The 25,006-nt window shown below is 39.9% G+C and overlaps 1 protein-coding gene across 1 annotated transcript in view; it reads left to right on the forward strand.

Annotated features, from left to right (window-relative positions):
- Window positions 1-6,595: 6,595 nt before the first annotated feature.
- The window catches only part of HECA (HECA ribonucleoprotein granule regulator), a 210,594-nt gene continuing 192,183 nt past the window's right edge, over window positions 6,596-25,006 (forward strand). Inside the window, exon 1 of the mRNA XM_085612473.1 lies at window positions 6,596-7,198. Within this exon, the coding sequence (XP_085468599.1) occupies window positions 6,949-7,198 (250 nt within the window). The 5' untranslated portion in view covers window positions 6,596-6,948. The remainder of the gene's footprint in view (window positions 7,199-25,006) is intronic.

Below are 25,006 nucleotides of genomic sequence, written 5' to 3' on the forward strand. Positions count from 1 at the left end.
TATGTTGCTCCTTGTCAACACGTATATATGTAATGACATTTGGTTTAACTCGTGACTATTCTCGCTAATCTTTTTGTTTTAGACTTGGATTATACATATAAAATTGTGGACTGGTAAAGACCATTACCTTATTGGTTCAGTTGGACCCAACCAAGAATTCAAGGTATCTATTCAAACCTTGTACAGATTCCTTTAAGACAACTTCGTTATCAGCCCTAGATCAGTTCTATACATCAGAGTTATAATTAAGAATTAGTAATATCGTTAAATTCAGACGAGGCTGGCCAAATACATATCAACTACAACCCGTTTTTGTTTACACCATTGGCTTGTAGTATACAGACTCTTACAGCACAAGGGTTAGAATGTAGTTCGACTAAAATGGAATAACATATATTTCTAAATATTACTACCATTTTCGATAAACATACACTAGATAAAGACTGCGGCTCTTAATACTAGGAATAATGTATAATCTACACCAATACATGTTCTTGTCTAAAATTAAGATAGCCTTTTTTCTAGACTAAAACAAAGAAATTGCTTAAATCTGGAACTCTGTACATATTACTCATGTATATTAAGAAAATAGTCCTTTACATTACTTTTGTATAAACGAGTGTTAAATTAGTTTATATCAATCAGATATGTATGCTCAGAATAAACTAACACATATTTTGTCTGGAGAAAAAAGTTTTGTATTTTTGCGATGGGTGTATATTTTTCATGATGTAAAATAATGTTTTTATTTTCACTAGGGGTCGAATTTTTAAATCTTATTGTCCTGAAGATGGTCTTGCTAAGAAATCTATAAAAGACCGAAACGTCGACTGTCACACTGTTTTCCGGCAAATTAATTTAATCTTTTTGGAAAAAGTGTTTGATTGACTTAAATGTGAAGGCATAAATAATTAATTGTTTTCCTTTCACTGTATCAACAAATGTTGTGATTTTCAGTACCCTTTTCGAATTTTGAATATAAACTTACTTTTTTATATATACACCCGCTCGTTCTCTTCCTTTTTCCTTCTGGTTCTCCACTTCATCTGACTAATGCTAAAATGTGGTGATTTATTTACATCACTCTGATTTCCAGTTTAAAAATTAAGTTGTTTGAACAAAAAGAAGAAGTAATTATAATTAAATCTATAGGTATATACTTAACCTATTTTCAATTCATTTTTCGAAATTATAAAAATTAAACATCGAAAAAAATCCCTCGAAGGCACCTTCTCACTTTACTATTCAATTTTGCCCAAGCCCTCAAGGGTATATTGGGTTGTCCACTGCATTATCCTACTACGGAACTGTCACCAGCTCCCCACGTTCCAGAAGCCGTACACACTACATATAACTCAGTACGACGACTTCAACATATAGTGTTAGTACATATATCAACATCAATCAATAAATCAATAAATTCGAAAGCCTATGTACAAGCAATCTATCAGATCAAGACAATAATCAAACCATCCTCTGCTACCAGGAAACTGCTGCAGATCGGAGCATATAAATTCTCCCTACTTCCACGGACAGAGTAATTCCACAGTCACACGCACATATACTCTTCATACGCTAGGGCCCATCACACTAACATTCATTCTATTACTCTATCCACACTGAATATACGAGAGAAATCCTAAACAATCTGCACCTAAACTGAGGTCAATGCGACCTAATTGATCAGTCTTGAGTCATGATTTAAACCATATGAACACATTTGGAAACCCAATAAATGACAAAGAAATAATCACCCGACACTGTGATTCAAACAAAGGGTTATTTTATCTAAATTAGTTCAAATGAAAGTCAATCAATAGCAAAATCATTATCCTCATAGTTACCTATTCTAGCTAAATGTCGTGATTTGGGTCAGGACAGGTCTCTCAGTAAAGTCTCTCGAATCGCCGTCCTCTCATTCAGCACCGATCCTCTTGAGCTTAAGTTCGGGAAGAAAATGGCCTTAGACCCTCTCTAGTCTAACAATATTTATAGGAAAACTAACACATTAAAAGTTACAAACAAGCTTCAAGCGTCCGTTGAGCAGAGCAAGCAGGAAAGGATGTTGACTCGCAACATTTAGAAAAAACCTCCGCTCTCGAATATCTCAAAAATAAAAACACGGAAGAAGGAAGCACAACTAAAAATGTAACATCCTTGAATGCTCTTCCTCGGAATCATAGCGAAGCCACCGCAAGTTTATAAAAGTTCATTGTGGCTTTTATTCTCTCCCAAGGATGACTGGTGACAACTGGCGTCAAGCCCAGAGCCGCTGTCCTCACGGAAACTTTTAATACAGTCAGAGGCCATGGTCAGGATTTTCAACCATATTCAGCGAGGCCTCTCTTCGTATCCCATCTACTCAAATGCAGGCTGTAAATATCGGCTATCTTTGACTAGGCCAAAATGGACAATCTTAATCAAAAGGAAACACAAAACAACGTTAATACATCGTAATGATTGTACAGTGTTAATTCCCACTAATACCCTTATGTGTATGTAATTATCTGGCCAACTGCAACATAAAGAAGCATTAAAAGCGTATTATTTCAAAGCGCAAACACATAACAAATAGCACTTTGGCCACACATATTTAATTAATTTGCACACCAACTTAGTTCACGTATTAATTAAGCCATGCAATTGCAATCCCGCGTATAATTCTTTCATTAGTAAAGTTGATTAGTCAGAAACTCAACAATTAATATCTAGTAATTAATTATTAGTAATTTTAATTATGACATATAAAAAATATAAGCTGATGTTCGGGTTTTGACAGAAAACCCTGCTCCAGCAGAAGCACTTTAAGAAGGGACTCAAATCATGGTATATTTTAGAGGTTTCAAAATGTTTTTATTAACCAAGCACATAATTGCGTCATCTCTTTTAAAGCGTGCGTTTAGCACCCAGGCATTTGGCTTTGTACATAGGCCACAGAATATTTTTTAGCTGAGGCCAATCTCACGAGGTATGAACATCCACTAAAAGACTCACTGTTTCTGCAGTAAAACACAGACCGCATTAAAAAGACAAGAGGAAAACGTACCTAATTGATCGAGCATTTCATGTGATTTTCATGTGTTTCCACCTGTTGCATCTAATCTGTCACACCGTTTATGTACAAATCACTGTCTTAATGCATTATCACTTTAATCAAGGTTGTGCTGTTCAAATCGAGGAATAATTAGCTGCTATTCATACGTAGCCAACCAATGTGATATAATTTTGTTGTAATATGTATGAATTTTTCTCAACTTAAATGATTTCTGTTTTATGGAGCTCAACTGCTGTTTTAGATTGTAAAGGTTTTTATTAATCATAGAAAATAAAATATTATTTTAGTGCATAGAGTTCCTTTCATGGTGGAGGTGGCCACGAAGACCAGGAAGAGCACCGCAGATGGTCATTGCTGTAGCACAAAGAGCAGACCTGGTGTTGTGGAAGGTTGCCGCTGTAGTGCAAAGATTTGGTCGGGTCTTACAGACAGTCGTTGCTGGAGTTTCTCTTTGGTGGTCATATAAAGCTGTAGCTTTAAGTACAGATCACATGATGCCGGTCATTGCTGGCAGTCACTGTAACACGAAGAGTCAGGTTCACCGGAGCTTTGCTTTGGCAGTTGTTGCAGACAGCAGAGTCTCAGTGTGAATGAGCTCATTTGTGGTTGTGAAGAGCCCAAAACTTCAGGATTTCACCTTTCTTTTGCAGAGGATTGCACTCTGATTTCAGCCAAGGGTTCAGGAGCTGGGGAGGCACCTATTAGGGGTCAGGGACCCACTCTAGCAGAGGCCACCAGGGCTGAGGTAGGTCCAGTTGCAGGTCAGGCATCTACAGTTGCAGGGAGGCCTCCTGAGCTTGTTGTGTCCTTGTAGCTCATAACAGGAGTCAGCCAACTGAGTCACTCAAGCTAGCCTGGGAGAAAGGCAGCAGGTCCAGTCTTCCTTCTCAATGAGACTGGCAGACCACAAGCAGCAGGGCAGTACTCTGAAGAACAAGGAAGGCCTCATGCAGCAGGCAGTCCTCTGGTAGCAGCAGGGCAGTTCTCGGAGGAACAAGGTGGCCTCAAGCAGCAGGGCAGTCCCCTAGGGAACAAGGCCGTCCTTCGTCGGTAATGTCCACAGGTCCAGGAGTATACTGAAGATTTGGTCTAAGAGTCCACTATTTATACCTGGTGCCATCCAGTGGGAGAAACTTCTAGGCTATCCCCCTATCTGGTTCTGGAAATGTCCTCCCTTCCCCTGCTCAGAACCCAAGTGGTCTAGGGTGACAAATGTCTGGTGTCAAGTTCATTTGTGAGTGTGCTAGTGGCAGCACTTTGAAATGTAAGTGGTGCATGGAACAGTTGTGCCCCACCCATCCTGGCTGGATGGTCCGTCCTGCTAACACTTAGTCCGCCTTTGTCTAACTGCCTGGGAGGAATACACAAAGGCCAACTTCCAACTATTCACAGTCATAAGGCACAGGCTGCAGGCACCAAATGGTTAGGACAAGAAAATGCCAACTTTCTAAAAGTGCCATTTTCAGAACTATGACTTAAATTCAGACTTTATCATTAAATAGGATTTTAAATGACAATTATTTTGAGACCAAACATGGCATTTCTACCTGTTCCCAATCAAACATTACCACTTATTAAATATAGTAAGGTAACCCAATGTTATCCTATGGGAGAGGTAGACCTCAAGTGCTGCAGGTCCATTAATAGCATTTAATTTACAAGCTTTAGCTACATGTAGTATCACTTTACTAGGAATGTAAAAGTAAATTAAATGTGCCAATTAGGTGTAAGCCAATTTTACCATGTTTAGAGGAGAGAGCACAAGCACTTTACCACTGCTTAATAGTGGTAAAGTGCACAGAGTCCTAAAGCCAACAAAAATGAATTTCAGCAAAGAGAAAGGGAGAAAGCAAAACTTTTGGGGAAAGACCACGCCAAAGGCTGTCAGGTCTAACAGGAGGGCTTTTTGGACAAGTGACAGCTAAAAGATGAGTCAGTGCTGCCATACCGAAAGAAAGTGATGAGGCAATGAGTTGCTGACGATCTGATGATGTGAGGCCAGACGGAAAAGACCATTGTGCAGTGGTCCGTAAGAGAACAGTTTAGGAAGAAATTTCTCAACAACTTGATAGAAAGGCAAATGAGAGCTGTAAAAGGTAAATAATGTATCCATTTAAAATAATATATATATATTCTAGAGTTCTTGAACCAGCGAGATATATGTAGCGTCAAAATGTAGAGGGGCATATGAGGAGTGGCATAAACTGTTGCTCTGATGAGTTAAGTGGATAGACACCAGGTCAAAATGGAAGAATGTTTAAGGTTAAATCTTATTTACAAAAATTGCTATTATTTTGTGACTTTAGATGTCAGCACAGGCCCAAGTGATGGGCAAGCTAAGCAAAAAGTAAAGTGAAAACAGTGCGAGTCAATTACAAAATATCGAACTCCACACGAAAGGGTAGATAATTATAGTTTTATAAACTGAATTGTTCCAATTTAATTTTTATATACGATATAATATAGGGTGTATTTCATAATTTGACAAAAAATGACACATACTGCTGCGTAATTTATTAAGGCGACTCTTAGAAATAAGTACGATTATGGGTTCTTTATACACCCTATACCCTAAAGACAATCACTGGAGAGGAGGCATATATATTTATATTTCTTTGTAAAGCGTAAACGTAATCCTTTTGGGTGTAGACCTAAAAAGAGTGTAGCGATAAGTACAATAAAACTTTATATAGAGGGCAATATTAGTAAAAGTTGGATTGCACATTGGTATTTCCAATTACAAATATTTCAAAGCTGCAGCATTCAACTTATCCCAGCCAAGATAAACTGATGTAACTGTGAGGAAGAATCTGTTATTTTTTATAGTTTCCGCATTCCAGAGGTATTTCTAAATACAAGACATCGGATCATCTACAAAATGCTGAATTCTATTTAGAAATGCGTCCATAGCCTGTAGCATCGTTTCATCCACACTCATTTGCGCAAAAATCTGAAAAGAAATGTAAGAGATTCCTCAAATATCTGCGAAACACCTCCAGCCCTTCAATGAATAGAAAAAAACATTAGGAGCCAATGAGACTGTATGACTTCACTCCGAAATGGGTGTGGGAGGCATCATCACCAGTAAGCAACAGGAACCACTGAACAAGGAAGGACAGCGATGCTGCAGGGCAGACATGGGCTTTGTTGTTACTTTGGCGGCCATATTGGAAGAGAAACGTCTGCCGTTCTGGTACATAATGTGATTCAAAATAAAGGTCAAACGTGAGGACACATTCGAAGTTTTACATACCGTATATATAACCTAATTTTTATAACTGAACATTTCTAAAAAAGTAATATTTTTTAAACCACTTGGAGTTATGTGCTTTTATGAATGTAAGCACCAGCGATGATTATGACTGCTAAACGCATTTAGGCGACCTAAGGATTTTGTGTTGTAAACCCCCTCTAAAGAGCACTGCTATTAGTTTTGCCTTACCCCTTCTTTTATCCGTACTATTAAACACGTCGGTCAGAAATGGCGGCGGCGTGGGTTTCGGTTTAACGACAGCCTGTCGCATCGCTTGCCAATTGCATGCAGGGTTAACAGAGAGGCAGAAACAAAACAAGGGAGGCAGGGAAGCTGACACACCCCTCCCGACTCCTTCCCCTTCACAGACTGACAGCCCCGCGCTGTTGCTGCACGATGTAAACAGTGCGGGGAGGCTGAGCGGGTCCCGCACGCTGCAGCCTTTTATACCACTGCACAGAGGAAGAATTTAGATCCCCACTCCATAGTCCTACTTTTGCATTTTTGGAGCTCTAGATATAGTTGCACCCTGTACGTTTGCATAGGATTCCGGGCCACCGGTTGGTGCTGGGAAATAATGAAGTCGGGCTGAGGCCCCCAGCCTGCTCAACCTATAGAAGAAAAGGTCGGAGGCTAAGCCATGCCGAACCTGAAAAACAGCAAAGGCAGGAAGAACAAACGCGCCAACAGCAGTGGCGACGAGCAAGAGAATGGGGCCCTGGCGGCTGCAGCTCTAGGTGGCCAAGGGCCCCAGGCTACAGCGGGGGCCACAGCCGGAGCTGCACCTCCCACAGGTGGAGCAACAGCGGCTGCGGCAGCAATTGCGACTCCCACTGCAGCAGCAGGTCCGTGCCCCGCAGCAGCAGCAGCGTCCAGTGACACCCACACAGGTGAGCAGCATTCCGGGGAATTGTGTGGGGGTAGGGATTCCACGTTTGAAGGGGAAACTGCTTGTTGCAGTTGTAGGTCAGAGAAGATAATTGCATGCCAGACAAATTCAGGAAGTACAGCTACTCCCTTCCCTCCCTCTGCTACCTTCCCTCAACTCCACAATCCCTACACTAACTCTCCCTGGAAGCATCGTCGAGCCTTCCTATGCACCTATAGTTAGCTCACAGCTCTTCATTGCATGCACCTTCCTGCATAACTATCCATTTCTCCAGTGCGCGGCCTCTCCCTTCCTCTAGCAGGTTGCTTGCCCCATAATGTTCTCTGGGCACCAAGTTCTAGTCCCCCCCGCAGCAGTTTTAACCGCCCACTGAAAGTTATCCCGTTGTAACTGGATTCCAACGACCACACCTTTGCTGGCTATGCTGTCCTCAAACTTCGTCTTGTTGCAAGGACCCCGTCTCCTTTATCTGCTACTCCATTGTACGCCCAGTCCAGTTGCAGGATCCTAACACTTTTACCCCTGTCCCCTCTCTAAAGTACATACGTACTCTATTCTGCAACAGCAGGCAGCTGGGAAACAACATTCAACAACTCTTAGCTATTTATTTAGTTTTTTTTATTAATCTTGAACTTCACCCAACTGGGTTTGCAGCGGAAAGTCGTGAGCACACGAGGCAGAATAAACCATGTGTTGACTGGTAGCAAGAGATTTGTTTACAGTATACCTCTATAGAAGATTACAATACACAGAATGTATACATAACTCGTCATTTGTATAATTTAGTTTTTTTGCCAGTCGTATTTTCGTAAAAGAAAAATCATTATTTTGTCAACTTTAACCTGCTCATAGTGCTTACTTTTCAGTACATGTGTATAGGGCATAAAAAAACTACCCAATTACAGGTAATACACATAGTTCTCAACCTGTCATTAATGTCGTTCCTCAGAAATGGAAATGCACGTATTGAAACCCTTTGGACTAGATTTACGGTTGGGATGTCAATCACAACAAAAACCTGGTTATTTGTTAGCTAATTGGCGCAGTTATAAGTAAGGCTCCCTGTTTTACATGTTTACATAAAAAAAAAAAAAAGAAAACTGATTTTACTATCTGTGTTTATTTTAAAAAGCAGACAAATACTGAAAATCTTGAGAATAACACTCCATGTCGCCTTTCGCAACCCCAGGACAACTGCTGAGCAGATAGACAGGATGGGGAGTTAAAAATAAAATATAGAATGCAAAATACAGAATGGAATTTCCTTGAATACAGACATATGTTAACATATATTTGTAGTATAATGCTAATATTTACCTGTAAGGGTAGTGTTTTGTTGGCTGCTTAATTTGCTAAACAGTGACAGGCCTCCAAGTATGAGTGCATGTTTATCAGTTAAATAGGTGAGGAAATATACAATTTTATGGCTACATTTATTCTCAAAGCACCAAATAAATATGGATAAATACCAATAAGATGGCCAAATATACATAAGTATAAAATAGACAAAGGTTTAAAAAACAAACAAACTGAAAGCCAGGAGACAGTTTTTAGGCTGAAAATGATTGAGACTGCTTTTCTAGTATGACACTAGCACTCAATTTGTTTGGCCCCTGCTGAGATTTAACAATTACTGCTGAAAACCCTTCTGATCGAGCACCTCAGCAACTGAGTAGAGACCTATGGTCATAATGCACACGCTGCAAAGAGACAATGCACACCCATAATCTGTTTACCTATGTGGTGTCTCGTGACCGCCCACAGAGTAGGCATTAATTTTGGACTCAATACCTAACTGTGATACCTTCAGTTAAGAGAATGCAGTGGCGTCATCAGTTTGGTGCATTTTTTAATTGGGATTAGCTTGTCAGGGATGCTGATTCGAATTTCCCTTTCTTACTCTCTGTATGTAGACTTTTCCTTCGTTAGGAAGTTAACATAGGTATCTTCAGTAAATCTGGAGGACGTAAGTGAGTAACCCAGAGGAGAATGTAAATGTAAATGTAGTTGAGCTTATATAGCGCACAGCTACCCGCTGTGGGTTTCCCGGCGCTTGCTTAGGGAACCCGTCCTGGTATTCCCCTGTGAGATAGCAGGGTATCCACAAGGTGAAAGTCAGGCATCCCGCCGCGAGGGGCCGTTGTGGAGATTAAGCAAGCTATTGCCCAGAGTCGCAGAGTGTGAACCCGTGAGTCGAGGAGGCACCGGGGCGAGAATTATCAAGTCCGTGGAATTTTTAGCCCAAGACCCGCCAAGGCGGGGAATTGAACCCTGGTCCAGGACCGATCTCAGCTTCCGGGTCTGCCGCCTCTAACCCCTGAGCCACACTTCTCCACCGGTACCTGTTGAATCTCTGTGTGACGTTGAGTGATTAGACTGGTCTCGTGGGTCTCTGTGTGAAATTCAAAGTTTGTACAGCCAGTCACGCTATTCTATGTTCAGTCATAAACCTTAAATCTCCCAGGGGTTCAATGAACATTCAAACTATATTCTATGCAGTACAAGGGCATACTTTTGGGCATGTTTAGTCGTAAAGAAGCCACCTCTTGTAGAGCGCAAAGTTGTGGTTAGTGAGAATGTGAGTGTGTAAAGGAGTACGAGGTAAAAATAGAACAATGAGTAAGAGAGAGGTGTGAAGAAAAAGGACATTGAAAGATTGTGCATAACAACCTTTCCGTTAAATTAGGCTTGGGCACAAGTGGTAAAATTGGGTCCAAATGCAATTGGGCCCTTTTTTACTGTGCGCACACATTCGGACTGAACACCCACTGTGCTTGTTCAGATTTTAGCATGAGCATTTACCATCTGGTCCTACATGGTGGTAACCAAGTGTGCAAACAGTTAAGCAAGTAGATAAGAGTATGCAAGAGCTAAATATGTTGCAGGCCTGAAACCTATATAGGAAACAGAAAACACAAAGTGAACACTGAATAATCATATTCCATGATACAGCATCCATCAGGGAACAGAAAGTGGAGAACTCTCAAGTAACACATGAACAGGACTCCAAATGAAGAGATCCCAGACCATTGCCAACTCTTGATGTAATCACGAGCAATTCACAAGGTTCTTCTGTGGTATTTTAAATAATTCTTGTAATAGGAGTTATGTAACCCGAGAGACTGCTTTGCTGTGTAGGTACTCAGAATGTCTTATTTATGTGTTTTATTTGTGTAAGTCTTATGTGTGATGCCTGACCTTGAAACCTCTGCTTCACTTGATGGATGGATAAGTTATCAAAGGCCTATACGTGTGAGTTCAGTGAAGACTGAGAGATAGCTCTGCTTTTTGAGGCCTGAACTTGTAAATTCTGCTTTACTTTAGGGAGAGCTGTGCTGCATAAAGAACACTGCTATGGTCTATGTGGCAGGAGAGAAAATTGTACATGAAGCCAAAACATATATGGTTTGTGTTACTTGCCTAATAGCTGTGTTGTGTGAGTCTAGAACCTGCTCTTCACTCCCCTTTTTAGAAAATCTCGTATGGGCGGAAAAGCTTTCTTCTATCTAGCGCCCTACTATTGAAATCAACTTCCGATTTATCTTCGGAAATGCTCAGAATATCTTTTGTTTAGAAAACTTCTCAAGACTGAGCTATTCTCAGTTTTCCTTACCTGGTTTGCACCAATGGCTACGCCTCCTACAGCGCGGAGATACTGCTTTGGGGGTGATTCAGGCGCTTTATAAGTAAATATAATAATAATTGTTTGTGAAGTCTGATATTGAGCATTGCTTTCTCTAAGAGAACACCATGTTGAATCTTTGTAAAATGAACTGTATGGATGCTGTCCAGAGCTAATGCTTGAAGGATCAGTGTTATCTTATGGATAGCTCTGCTGTATGGGGCCATGCCATGTGTTCTCTTTCTTATGAGGGATAACACTGTGAGGTGGAAAGTAGACAGGTGAAACAGTTTCTGTAACCAAAATACGCCATACACTACCAGCTCGTTAATGAGATTCAGTGTGATCCTGAGCAACTTTTGGTCTGTGTTATATGTAATCAGTTATGAAATGAGAGTAGAGTAGTCTTGGGGATAGTTCTGCTGAGTAAGACCTCTGCTGGTCAGACCTGTATGACCCAACAGCTTTTCTTTCTGAGACATGAAATTGTAAGGTCTTTGAAGACTAGGAAATAGCACTTTCATCCGATGCCTTAACCATATAAGTTCTCTATAAAGCGAACACCTTTAAGGTCTGTGTATCATAAGAGGTAGTTCAGTTGTCAAAAAGGCAAAGCATGTACCTTATATTTTGTTTTGCTATGTGAGGTCGAAGCCTGAGGGGCTTTGCCTCCTGTGGATAGCACTGCTGCCTTAATATGGAGTTGTTTGGCCTTTGTATTCTGAAAATATAGCTCTGCCGTGCAAGTCCTCAGACATTAGGGCCTATGTAACCTATAACTCACAATCTGATGGTGGAAACACTATCACTCAGCCACACATATCCTACAGTTAATCTTAAATATTAAAATGGCTTAATGAGGCTTTTCTAGAAGGCACTAAAACCGGGGACCTACCACCACTATACCCAAAGTTATGTTATTGGGATTTGTATAGCTCGTTTATCACCCAGGGAAACCCAGGCACTGGAGGCTGACCAGGCTCCTAGTTGAATAGCTAGGTCTTCAGTTTCTTGCAGAACTCGAGTAGGGATGGGAGGTCCTGATGTGGTGTGACAGGTCATTCCAGGATTTGACGGTGATGTAGTAGGAGCGTCCTGACAAAACCAATTGTCTGTATCAAGATTATTATGATAATGTTCAGCAGTTTATACCAAGTATTCGGGTAAAATCCAAATTCAATGTAAAGCTAACAAAACAACATTAATGGACTTAGGAGTCCTTTGCAGGGGCAGTTTAATCACATGATGATCCAATGTGGAGTATTACAAATATTGATTTCATGAATTTCTTCACATTCTCTGTATCTTATCAAAACATGATTCAACTTTCTGTTGTAGCCAACGCGTTTCGTTCATAAGAACTTCTTCAGGGCTACATAAATCATAACAAACATACATTAAACTGAGCCCTCACATGACTTCTGTCTGCCACGAGGCTCTATTCTCATGCACCAAGAATTAAAGTCAATACATAAACATGCAATGTAAAAACATGAGCGGGAAAGAGCTACTCATCTGGTGGCTGAATTACAAAATGTGAAACCAAAAAACCTGGTATCAGTGCTGGCTTCCCCACTCAACGAAATTGTGTGATCCTTGGTAATTGGTTAATTTCACTTTGCCTCCTTTTTCTTCATTATCACATATGAGAGCCTCTTATAACCTATGAGTTCAGGAGGTGTGCTGTACAAAACCTCTTCTTGTGTTTCATTTAATAATCTATAATGTTCCAATTATATAACATCCAAGGCTACACGCAAGGTGCACCTAACAAATGACTTGCCTCTTGTTTCACTAATGGCATTGTTTTCAGACTAGGGGAGGCATGAATGCTTCCAAGATTATGTTTGAAAACTATCACTGCTAATGAATGTCTCTCAATGCAGCGATATAATCTGATGCATTTAAATTAAAACTTTCATGCATGTTAATAAAATACACTTTTTTGTAGTTTACAGAAGATCAGCATGCTTTTACATGTTTAGCACAAGAGGTCTTTCAAAACTAAAGGTGTTCCTGAAGATAAGTAGTCTAGGTCACCTTTTCTTCTTTAGTTAACAAGTAAATAAAGTATGCCCCTGTTTGTTTCACAGCTCTCTGAATGTACCTGCTCTATCAAGTGAACAGCAGCCCAATGCTGCTGTACACCAGCAGGCCGCAATTAGAGGTCAGGAGGGCCTCATGTGGCCCCGGGGCTGTACTTTGAATATCCCTTATATATACAGACATCTAATAATAAAGAGTATAAAGAGTAGCGCATTAGACATGATGCACCTTTCACCCATGTTATGTTAAAAGTATTTATTTTTAAACCTGCATAACATCTTTACACATGTAACTTATGCATCCATTTTGTATTCAAGAATTGCTTTTTGAATAAGATCCACCTTTTGATTCACATTGGGGTAACCATTCATGTTTAAAAAGTACAGGAGAAAAATAGTGTAAAGTATTTAACAGAGATATTAATCGGTTAAAATGTCCTTGTAGATAAACAATAACTTATTCACCACCTATAAAGTTAATGAATTTTAATACCAAAAAATAGTAACTCATGTATGCAATATCTCTCGGGATTAACCGTAAACATGTATACCCTTGAACCATTTTTTGTCTGTGTAAGTTTTAGTGCATAATATACTACTACAGTGAATATGAAATGCATTTTCAATTCAATTATAAAAGAGATAAGAAAGGAGTTCATTACAGACTGCATGCAGAATACACATATAGGTATATTGTTCTACATAATACAATGAGGTAACACGTATAATCTTGGGAAATTCTCATTATTTCTTCAAATAGTTTTTATATAAATTAAATTCCTGAATATTGTAAAACCAATTCAACTCCCGATATTCCATGCAAGCACCACTTAAAGATCTCATTACATGGTTAACTCATGTCTATTACATCATCATTAAAATGCCCTCCAAAGTTAGTTCAATATAGTCAGGCCACCTCCTCACTGATGCCCTTCAGTCAAATGTACTCATATTCTGGGGTTACAGAGCTAGGCACACATTGGCTCAGATTAGCCCAAAAGACCTGAGTTTGACGTTATGTATGCGCTCTGTAATGAACTGCTTTCTTATTTTTTTTGTAATTAAATTCGTGAATATCAAATGAATGCATAAGTTGCGTGTATGAAGAGGTTGTGCATGTTTACAGTTAAAAACCTTTAAAATAACCTGGTTGAAAGGGGCATCATGTCTAATAGCCTATGTTTTATACTCTTTAATTATCATTAGCAGCCTGTATATATTAAGTGGTCAGTTCAGTCATTGGTTTGTGCGATTGGAATATTTGATCAATTTGTAAATATTTATGCATTTGTATAATGTATGCTTGTTATGATTTTTGTAGCCATGAAGAAGTTCTTATGAACGAAACGCGTTGACTGCAACAGAATGTTGAATCATGTTTCGATAAGATACGAAGAATGTGAAGAAATTCATGAAATAAAGAATCTTTTATTACTCCACATTGGATCATCGTGTGATTAAAATGCCCCTTCAAAGGACTCCCAAGTTCATCAATGTGTTTTTGGCTTTAATTTGAATTTGGATTTTACCTGACTACTTAGTGTAGAGTGCTGAACTATATCTTAATAGGCCTGTGTAATTTCCCTGCCCCCTGAAACCAGACTGAACCCTTCACCGTATCATTTACAAAGAAAGTCAAAGTGCTACTAATGAACAAGTTCTTGCTCTAAGGCTCATGTGCTTTAGTAGCCTTTTGCATTAGTCCACATTTACTATACCCATGTAAAGTATTGGACGTCTATGATCATGTATATTCTCTGGGCTGCTTGGTCCCGATGGAGGCCTCCTGCCTCATTTTGGGACCCACCACATCATGTTTCGCTCTTGATTTTGTTGTTTGTTTTACTGTTTCTTCTTTCCTGACCACTTGTAAAGCGCTCCGATACCCTCTTGGGTCTTGCCCACACTATATAAAACTTTAAAGTCATGATACCTCTGCTGACTGTGGCCTCCCTGAGCCTGTGAGAAATCTCTAGTATCTGTATCATGAGCTTGTACATTATCCTTTAGCTGAGGAATAGCTCTGCTGTCTATGTACCCAGTGTGATAGCTCTGCTCTCTAGTGTCAATACCTCAGTGATAGCTTTTATTTTTAATTTAATCTTTTTGAGTTTATATTACAGTTAAAATTTCCAATACAATCAGTTACTTGCCTCCAAGCACAGCTTATGTATTCTACACGGATATTCATGTGGATAAATATCTGTACAGTTTATTACTTAATTCACATAGTAATCTAAACAGTAAGTAAAGACAAGGGGGTAATTCTGCAATATTGTATCCTACAAGTGTATATTGTTAAAACTTTAAGTGATTCAGTATATTCAAAGCATTCCCTTTAATCCATCAAAGTATTAACTTTTGGTGTGCTTTGGGAAGTAGAGCTTTGATTCCTACTGAGATGATTCTCACCAAAGCTTCACCCAGAAGAGTATAACCAAACTGTACTCAGCCTTGCAAAGGCCTCTATGTGAGATTCACAATAATTGCATGACAAAGTGGGAAGAGAAGCTCCTGCACTCACTATCTGTTAAGGATTTAGATATGATCTGGCACAGTGCGGGGAAAACCTCCAACCGCACAAAGAGAATGCCTTCCTGTTATGTACTGGGTAACTCACTGCAACCCAGCTAGAGGCCATAACAGTAACATCTGATTTGTGCTGGAGACAGTGGCAAGCGCAGGGCACCATGATTCAGATGTGGCGAACTTGCTTCAGTATAAAACCATACTCAGATAAAGCTCGTTAAACTCATTAAAACCTTTAGAGAAGTGACTCTTCCCATGCACAACATGGTAATCCTCCCAGGCTATGAAAATACTTACTCTCAACACAGCCCAATGGGAAAATTAATCTTTTACTACTGGTGCGATAACTCCGGCTCAGCATTTGAAGCATGAGGCTTCTCCTTTGATTGGTGTCTGGTGGGCTAAATTGTGGCATATGAATGCTGTGGAAAAGATGAGTCATTCAAGCAGATAAAATGTCTTGGTTTGGAAAAATTTGGAAACGATTCCAAACACACATACGTGGTCAGCTAGGAGGCTGGACTTTGTCTAGACATGTCCAAGAGTTTGTTTGTGGGCCTTCATGAAATCTGAGGACCTTGTCCGAGGAGGATGAAATGCCTGACATGTGAGGGAAGTTAAACTCTCCTAGGTTGGAAGTTATTCCTCTCTGGACGTGAATTACATTTTTGATAGTTACACAATGAATTCTGTGCATAGGATGGACAAAATAGCCATCACATTTCCTTTCTATGTATATTTTTTTGATAATATATTTTTATTATACTTTTTTCATTCCATTTCGCACAGTGCGTATTATTAATATCAGGTTATATAAGGATACATGAATTCAGTTTAGAAGTTGCATTGTAATTTTTCCTGTGTCCAGATGAAGCTCTGAATCATAAAACGGATCATTGCACAAGAAAGCCATCATATCTGCGCGAATAGTCCCAAATTCAAAGGTAGTTCTTCAGGCATCCACGTCCCTTTCCACCGAGATTTCCACACAGATTTCTCGGCTGCAGCTAATACCGACATACCTCTCTTCCACTCTGCCACTGTGGGAGGAGCCACACATCACCAGCACATGGCTATGTCACGATTAGCCAGCATGAGGCCTATTACCACTAATAACTTTGTGCTGTTAGTTCTGTCCTATTGATCCATTATCCCCAGAATTACCACTTTTGGGTCCATGTTAACATTATGTCATTCAATTGCCATAATTCCTTTGTGAATTTCCTGCCAGTAAGCCTGTATTATCGAACAGCTTCTTCTTATCACATGGATGAACAACCAATCTGGGTCACCACAACGCAGACAATTAGGAAATATTGCTCTCAACATTTGCCAGAGCCTTATAGGATGATAATATACCCTATGTAGGTGCTTAAATTGTGTAAAATGTAATCTCCAGGATATAACTAGAACTCCTGGGGCCATTTTGGCACCCGCCCATTAGTCATCGTCTAATTGGTCTATCTCCTCCTCCCATCGTTCACGGAATGTGCGCAGGGTGTCAGGCCTGTTAAGAACTAATGATCTATATAGCGTTGAAATGCCTCCCCTTCGCATGTATTCATGTAAGACCTTGACCTCTAAGGGATTATAATCAGGCAATGCTTCTAAGTCTTATTTATATGTGTCTTGAGCAGGCATCACTTAAGAGTAGCTCGTGAGATGCCGGTAGCTCTCCAGTTACTTGTAAGTAGCTCTCCTATTTGCAACCCAACCTACTAAATTAGAGGCTATTGCTTGGATTAATTAACATATGTATTCTAAAATTTAAAAGTGCTTATTCAAGATGAAAATGTGTGTATTTTCAGAGCTCATAAGATAATGTTTGGAGAAAATGGTTTAATTTCTAAAATATACATTCCAAGTTGCTAAAGCCTTTCTTGCATTGCTACTAGCCTGATGCACTGAGGTAGTCACTGCTGGCAGTCTTGCATAGGGTAACCCCTAATGTAATGTTGTTTATATAACACTAATAATATTAGTAGCTCAGCATGATTTTTTGTTGAACCTAAGTAGCTCTTGTTACAGACTTCTGGAGACTCCTGGTGTAGAGCATGCCTAGCCTGCAAGTATTCGTACAATCTTGTCTTATGTAGCCCAAATTCAGTAGTTAATCGTTAACTCAACTCTCTGTCCTGGAGTTGCAGGTGTAAAAATGTTATTTCTGCCAATGCACATTGGTGTATATGTGTGTGCTACTACATCAGTAAAGGATCCTGGAAAGAATCCAGCTCATAGTTAGTTACTTCTTTGAAAAGCACCAAGTCCCTCAGCTGTCTCTCCTGCCTCTTAGATTTATGATGCCTAAACAAGCCCAACAACACATCTCTGGACAACTCAACAATGGACAGTCCATGATCCGCTGAACGCCAATGTCGGTGTCCCCTAAATTGGGCTTAGTACCAGACATTGAAGAATAAAGCTTGAGACTACTACATTGCCAAAGTTACTGCTGCCTGAGTGTGTTTTGAAGATTCAATATAGTTTATTTGGGGTCAGATATGTGTGAAAATATTATGTTGTGGGATACTGTGGAATCCTATGTCCTTATTATACTAAAGTCTTCCTTGTTCAGTTTTCTCCCAACAATTGCTGACCATATGTCTCTCAGATATGTGAGTAGTGGTTGTGTGTTTCCTAGCATTGCACCATGTAATAGTTGAACGCCTTTCTTCTTGAACTAGTTGATAGCAACAAGGCAAGCAGTATGTTCTTTTTCAGTTTCAAGGAGCCCATGTTCAAAGTCAGTCTTGCAGAATGGGCCATTTGTTCGTATGATGGGAACTACCCTTTTGTGAACTCGTAATCCCTTCTAACCAACTCAAATGTACCGTAATCATCAACATCTTATAGATCCACCCCCACCACCATGAATGAACAATTTGTCCTAATATTGAAGACCACAGTTGTTGCCACTTCTACAAGTCTGTTTTGACACTAAAAGGCACACATTTGGAGCAATGTACCATATTTGACTTTGTTCTTCTCAGGTACCTTCTCCAGCAATATTGTGCTACTATTAACTGTCTGGGAGTAGGGTGTACGTGCCCCTTTCTGTTAAGCAGATCCCCTCCCCCCCACACAACGTTTCAGGAAATATCTTATTGGAAAATAGTTTTTCCTCTTGGGGTTTGAATCAAGTCAGTTCAGTTAGCCACACATTACAATTGAACTGGCAAATATTCCAGCTAAAATTCTAGGATTCCCCGCCCATTGCTTTTCAAGGGAAGTTGAATCTTTTCAAGAACCAACCTTTGTCTGCCATCATTCCATAAAAAGCAGTCCCGTTCCAGTTAGAATGCCTGCATCAGTATTACAAGTAGGTTAAAAAAACATACTAGAGCAGCCATGGGATAATCATCATCTTGGAGCAGACAGTCCTCCCCTTGACTGATAACAGCAGGTTTTCCAAAATCAGATTGCTAGTCTCATTGCTCCTTGTGCCTTGTATACATTTTTCCCCAGTGAGACTGTGATCTTAATAAAACACCTGCTTCCTCAGGAATTTAAACATGGAACTAGCTCACCTGAGTAGACAAGGGCAACTACATATAGCAAACCTTAGTGTTGGACTTGGCACCCTTGGCGTGGTATCTTCCCCCCCCCCCCCAATTACTTTCTGCCGTCACTTCCTTACTTTGCTGAACTCGTTTTTGTTGGCATTAGGATTCTGTACACTTTACCCCTACTAACCCATGCTAAAGTGCTGTGCTCTCCCCTTATTACATGGTAAAATTGGAATATAGCTAATTGGCACATTTCATTTACTTGTAAATCCCTAGTACATGGTACTACATGTACCCAGGGCCTGCAAATTAAACATGTAAAAAACATGTATCGGGGATGCCACTGCAGACTGTAGTGCAGCTTTAAACATTTTGTCAGTCCTAAACCTTCCTTTTGAGTACTTAGAAGCCACATCTAAGGCATGTCCTGAAAGCTCATAGGACAGGGTGCATTTCATTAAAAAAGTCAGACATATGGGTTTAAGTTTTGCATGTTCTGCCAGTGAAAAAGTCCTAAAATTGTTTTTCACTTTTGTAATGCTTATCTCTCCCATAGGCCAACATTGGGTTACCTTATTTCAGTTAATAAGTGCTAACTTCAGATTTGGCGCAGATAGAGAAATGATTCTCACACTCAAATGAATTGTAATTTAAAATCCTGTGAAATGGTGATTTTAGATTATAATTTCGAAAATGCCGCTTTTAGATTGTTGACATGTTCCTGCCCCAAGTTTCTGAGGCCTATCCACAAGTTTTCAGCTGTTAATGGTTCCGCCATCAAGAATGTGTATTGGTCCGGGACAGTGACCAATGGGACCTGGGTGTAACTGGGAGAGGGTCTTCTTGACAGGATGGCTGGGGAGGAGCTTTACCCATCCCTAATTACATTTCAAAGGACCTTGCCCACGGCACCCACAGAGAGACCTGACTCCAGGCCCGCCCTTGCCTTTTTTCCCCGCCAGACAGTTTGGAGCCAGGACTAGGTGAACATAATAACTGACCAGAACTAGATTTGAGCGGATAATTTCTTGCCTGCCTCCAAAGGCTCTTTAATGTGTAATAGGATTTTATCAGCATACAGAGAAATATTATGTTGATCACCTGCCACGTTCAGCTTTCTTCTGAAACACCAGTTTCTGAAATGCCATATTAACGGTTCCCTGTCTAAGGCAAACAGAATCAGGGATAGGACCTACTCCTGTCAAGTACCTCTCCATAGTCTACCGGGTGGAGTACATCTAGAATGTGCACATCCTGGCCATCAGATTAGCAGATAACAAGGAAATCCAGTGCTTTATCTGTTGGCCAAAGAATATTTTCTCCAGAACTGAATACTGATTTTCCCATCCTAAAGAGTCAAGCACCTTCTCCATGCCAAGGGATGAGACTGACGTAACAAGGTCATCTGATGAAGTCACTGACACAAATGCTGAAAGAGTTGCCTTAGGTTAGGTGAAGTGCTGTATCCTGGCACACAGCTGTTTTGATGTAGGTCGAAAAATGATGGCAGCTCTAAAACCTTATAATCTAAGTTAAGTAAGAAGAGTGCCCTATAAGATCCCCCTATCTATGCTGTCCTTTCCTAGTTCAGAAGCACCATCATTATGACTTCCTTCATTGTCTGGGGTAAAACTCCCCACTGTTAAGCTGAATTATATAAAGTCAGAGGTCTAGGGACAAGTTATGCAACGTGTGTGGTGTAAAATGTTTGGGGTACTCAGTCTGAACTTGGGGTTTTTCTGCCTTGCATATTTCCAATAGTATCCCTGCTCTTCTGTACCATCATAGGGAGATTCAGAGCATCTCACTGAGGCAGTCAGGGTACAAAGACCTTAATCTCCCCAATACCCTGAAATTTTGTTAAGATGTGGTGTAGACTGGATGTACAAGACCGAATAGTGTTCCCTAAATATATTATTGATCCGATCCTTTGTGTGAATAATCTCTCATGTTGAGTCACTCATTAACACCAATTCAGGTCTAGCTCTCTCCAACCTGAGCACATTTTTCAGCTGTCTGCCTGCCCTTTTACCTTCCTAACATGTTTTGTCAGAGTAAGTCTTGCAATTTTGACAACTCAAGCGTTCCATTTTTTCTGCATGCCCCTTCCAAGCTTCCAGTAGTTGAAAGTCCTGTGTGATTAGATGCAATTTCGACCTCCAATCTGCTCAACTCATTCTCATTCTGAAACAATTCTTTCAACAGCACCATTCTCACTCCCTTAATGGTCTTACTACACTCTGTCATGGTTGTTACTGGTAGGGGGGCGCACCCTTTTGCACCAAACATAACCACATACACTCCCTATACTAGCTCCTTTACCATCTACACAAGTGAATGGAGCATGAGTGCGGAGGATTGACTAATTACGTATTCACAGGGAAAGGGGACTACAACGCCCAGAAACCTCCTTTCCAGTCTAACGAGATCACCTTTTATGGGGAGGAACTAGAGTGTATAAATCACTCCTCCATAACGAACCAGTGCTTGTCAAACTGCTAAGACCTTGACCGTATGCGGAATGAAGCACCTGCACTGAATTACCCATCTACGGTTCTTCGCGGGAGAGGTGCCTGATGATTTTTGTGGGTCGGGGCAGGGGGGGGGGAATAGGGAAACTTCGAATCGCCCCACTGGTTTTGTTCCAGAAGGTTAGTGGCTTGTGTTAATTGTTAACCTGACACACTCACCCCTATATACAACTTCAAAGGTCACCCATTGTCAGATCCCCTATTCTCTTTAAAATATCTCTCAATTTATCTTTGATCTCTGTAAAGTCTGTGTAGTTTCTAGCGCTTACACTTGCAGACTCCATGAAGGCTTTATTTTTGTGACGGACCTCCCCAGGTCACATTCAAAAAGAAAGGGTTTGGTTAAAAAAAGTTGTATACCACTGGTACCAGACATTTGTCACTTGTTTAGTATATTATCTATAACACTAGGGGTAATAAGACATTTCTCTATGAGGAGGTGGATTCAGGAGTTTTCATGACATTTGAAATCATCTTGTGGATGTTGATTTGTACACCATCCGATCACGCGCCAAAGGATATTGACAACCATGAAGGAACCAAGGGGAAATATAATTTTGCTTCAGGAAAATCACATGGATGATAAGGTGCAATAAAACACACACAAGGAAATAATTCCCATCGTTAATCTATACTTCTCACCTCTAAGTGATATTAAGCTGTTTTTAGTGTACAATAATGTAGAATAAAAGATGTGACCTTTCAATTAACACCTTGTACTTTGTGAATCTTGATGGGGTGCTTTATTACTTCCTATTTTAGACAGAAATTTGATTCTGGCTACAGTTTGAGGAAAGCTCATGGCTTACTCTATAATCTTCTCTCAGAAAAAAATCTCAACCTATGGAGAGTGGCATATTCTGATAGGGAATAATTTACAATCTTCTTTGTCCAATTTTAACTCCTATTCAATAATTGACAGCTTATTTGTTAATAAAAAGACATTCATAAGAATAAACAAAGTAGATATTGGATCCATCATCTTGTCAGATGCACCAATCACAATCTAATTTCATTTGGAATCCGCCCCAATAAAGAACAGCAGATGGAAATTTAACACACTTCTACTGAACGCGAAGGATTTAAGAGCTGGATCACTGTCTTACCAGAAGAATTATTCCAAACAAGTAAATATGAAATAGGCTCAGATGTTACCTTGTACTCCTAATGAAACACACTGCAGGGTGAGAAAATTAGCACAAATGAGGCTGGGGAATAACAGTTTGGTCAAATTACTACTAAGATTTCAAACACACATTACAGATCGTTGATTCTGAAACCAGCTGTAAGGAAATGTTCAAGCCCCCCCATCAAATTAAATAAGGAATGAACTGTGGAGCCCAACACACTTTCAACTGTACCACACCAAAAAACGTATGTAGGCATAAACAAGTGTGGAATAGAGTAGGCTACAATTTGTAAATGAAGAAAACGAAATAGGCAAATTATTGCCATTCGAGATGAAAGGAGCAAACTTATCTTGAAGCTCAAGCTAATTCTAGAGCTGTTTCATAGCTACTGTGAGGCATTACCTATCAATGAACAAGAAGCATCACCGTGATGGAGAACTGCTTTTGACCCTTATAAAAGTATGCGAGAACAACTGGAAGTTCAAACGAAATTAAGGCACCAATGATTATGAAAAAAGAGAAGATGTCTTGGCCCGATGACTTGCCAACTGAGTGTTATGTAACCATGCAAGAAAGCTTCATTAGCAAACTTATACCCTATTATTAAGAATTACTAAGTCAGAAAGATTAGATACACCCCAAACCTGCAGGGTAATCTCTTTTATTAAGTAGAGAGAAAATTCTTAGCTAAAATCCTTGCTGGCTGAGAGAAACCCTAATCCGCTCACTAGTGAAAGTAGATCTTTCAGATTTGGTGAGAGTACCGCTTGCTTCAGTAAACACTAGGCTATTCTGTAATATACGGAAGCTATTTGAGAAATCTGAAGAAGAATGGTGTGCTCTAGCCCTTGATGTGGAGATGGCCTTTGGCAGTCTTGAGTGGTCTTTCTTGTTCCAGGCTCTAGTATGAACAATCTCGTTTTTTCCTAAATCCATTAATTCAATAGTATTTCAATTCCAAAGCCTGTACCGAAGTCAAGTCTCTCTTTACTAGAGTATACTCAGTCGGGTTACACACCAAGGGTACCCTAAACATTAGTTTTGAAAAAGACTATGTGAAATCTTTCACATCGTCTTAGTGATTTACCTAAAACATTTGGTATCTTCTGATGATATCCTTCTGCTCCTAACCAGACTTCAAAATTCAATCAAAGAAAGTTTAAAAGAGACCCATGGCAATGCAAAGGTTTCCTAGTATAAACTTAACATTGGAAAACGAATTATGAAATTCAGCCTCTCATGTTAAAAAAAAAAAAAAGACCTGTCCAATTGTGGGTACATTTTGAAGAATCAATCATTTGCCCTATTCCCCTATCACTATTTTCCAGAATGAGAGCAAATTGCTTACTGTGTGCCTCTGAAATAATGTCCAGGGCTCACAAATGCTAGAGGTCCCTTTAGCAGAAAATAAGATACTTCTAAGATTCAGTGGTTTAGCCAATTAAAATATTAAATTAATATGAATAAAAACTGGTAGACCTGGACTGACAAAAATATGGTTTTAAAAATTCACTAGGTGTTAACGAAAAAAGAAAGAGACCCTTATTCTTCTCTCCAGCTTCACTTTGACATTTTACCCCATAACCTCCAACAATAGTATGTTCTTGAAAAGGCAATCTCCAAATCAGTCCTTTAGTCATTTACAAAGTGTGTAGAAACAGCAAATGGATTTCTTGTACAATAATTAAAACCAGGCAATTATTGGGTAAAGCTTGCATTTCTACTTGGTCTTAAGGGATGATGCACCACCCCCGTCTGAAAAGAAGCCTTTAAAAGCTTTTGAGACAAACTTGTCTTCAATGAGTAAATGGATCAAATAATATGGAGAAAAGCCAGTGGTTGCTCAACATCAGCATCTGTGGCTTAAGTGCACTTCATCTTAGGAAACAGAGCATTTTGGCACCCGGGGAAACTGCAGCAAGCAGTCCTCATACTCAACAATAAATGGTGGTGGTGCAATACTGCCGACACCTCTCATGAACACTGTTTTGTCCTCTTTCTGGAAGATAATGCATATAGTGATTAACAACATCTTGTTCATCATTATCCCCTTAACTTGGGGGAGTTAATTTGGTTATCCCATGTCACTAGTCACATCCCACTCTCAAAGCCGAAACAAACTTTTAAACATTATGCAAGCCCTGCCATTCAGATGATAACAAGGATGTAAAAGAAACCTGCATCATCATTGTATGAGCGGTGGTGAAATTCCCTATACCTTAAACATCATTTTGAACAAATAGCTGTCAATGACCTAGGGACCAACTGAGCTTATTGACACATCTGGTAACATCTTGATCTTTCTCTATAAAGCACCTCGAAAACCAATGGACCCGGCAGTTGCTCCACTGGAAGAGGACAAGTTCTTCAAGCCTCACTAATTTCATTCAAATTGACAGATTAAAATGTTGTTCCTTTGCAGATGCACTCCACCAGTGTTTGATTG

The sequence above is a fragment of the Triturus cristatus genome, chromosome 6 (genome assembly GCF_964204655.1).
Source record: "Triturus cristatus chromosome 6, aTriCri1.1, whole genome shotgun sequence".
NCBI classification, from domain to species: Eukaryota; Metazoa; Chordata; class Amphibia; order Caudata; family Salamandridae; genus Triturus; species Triturus cristatus.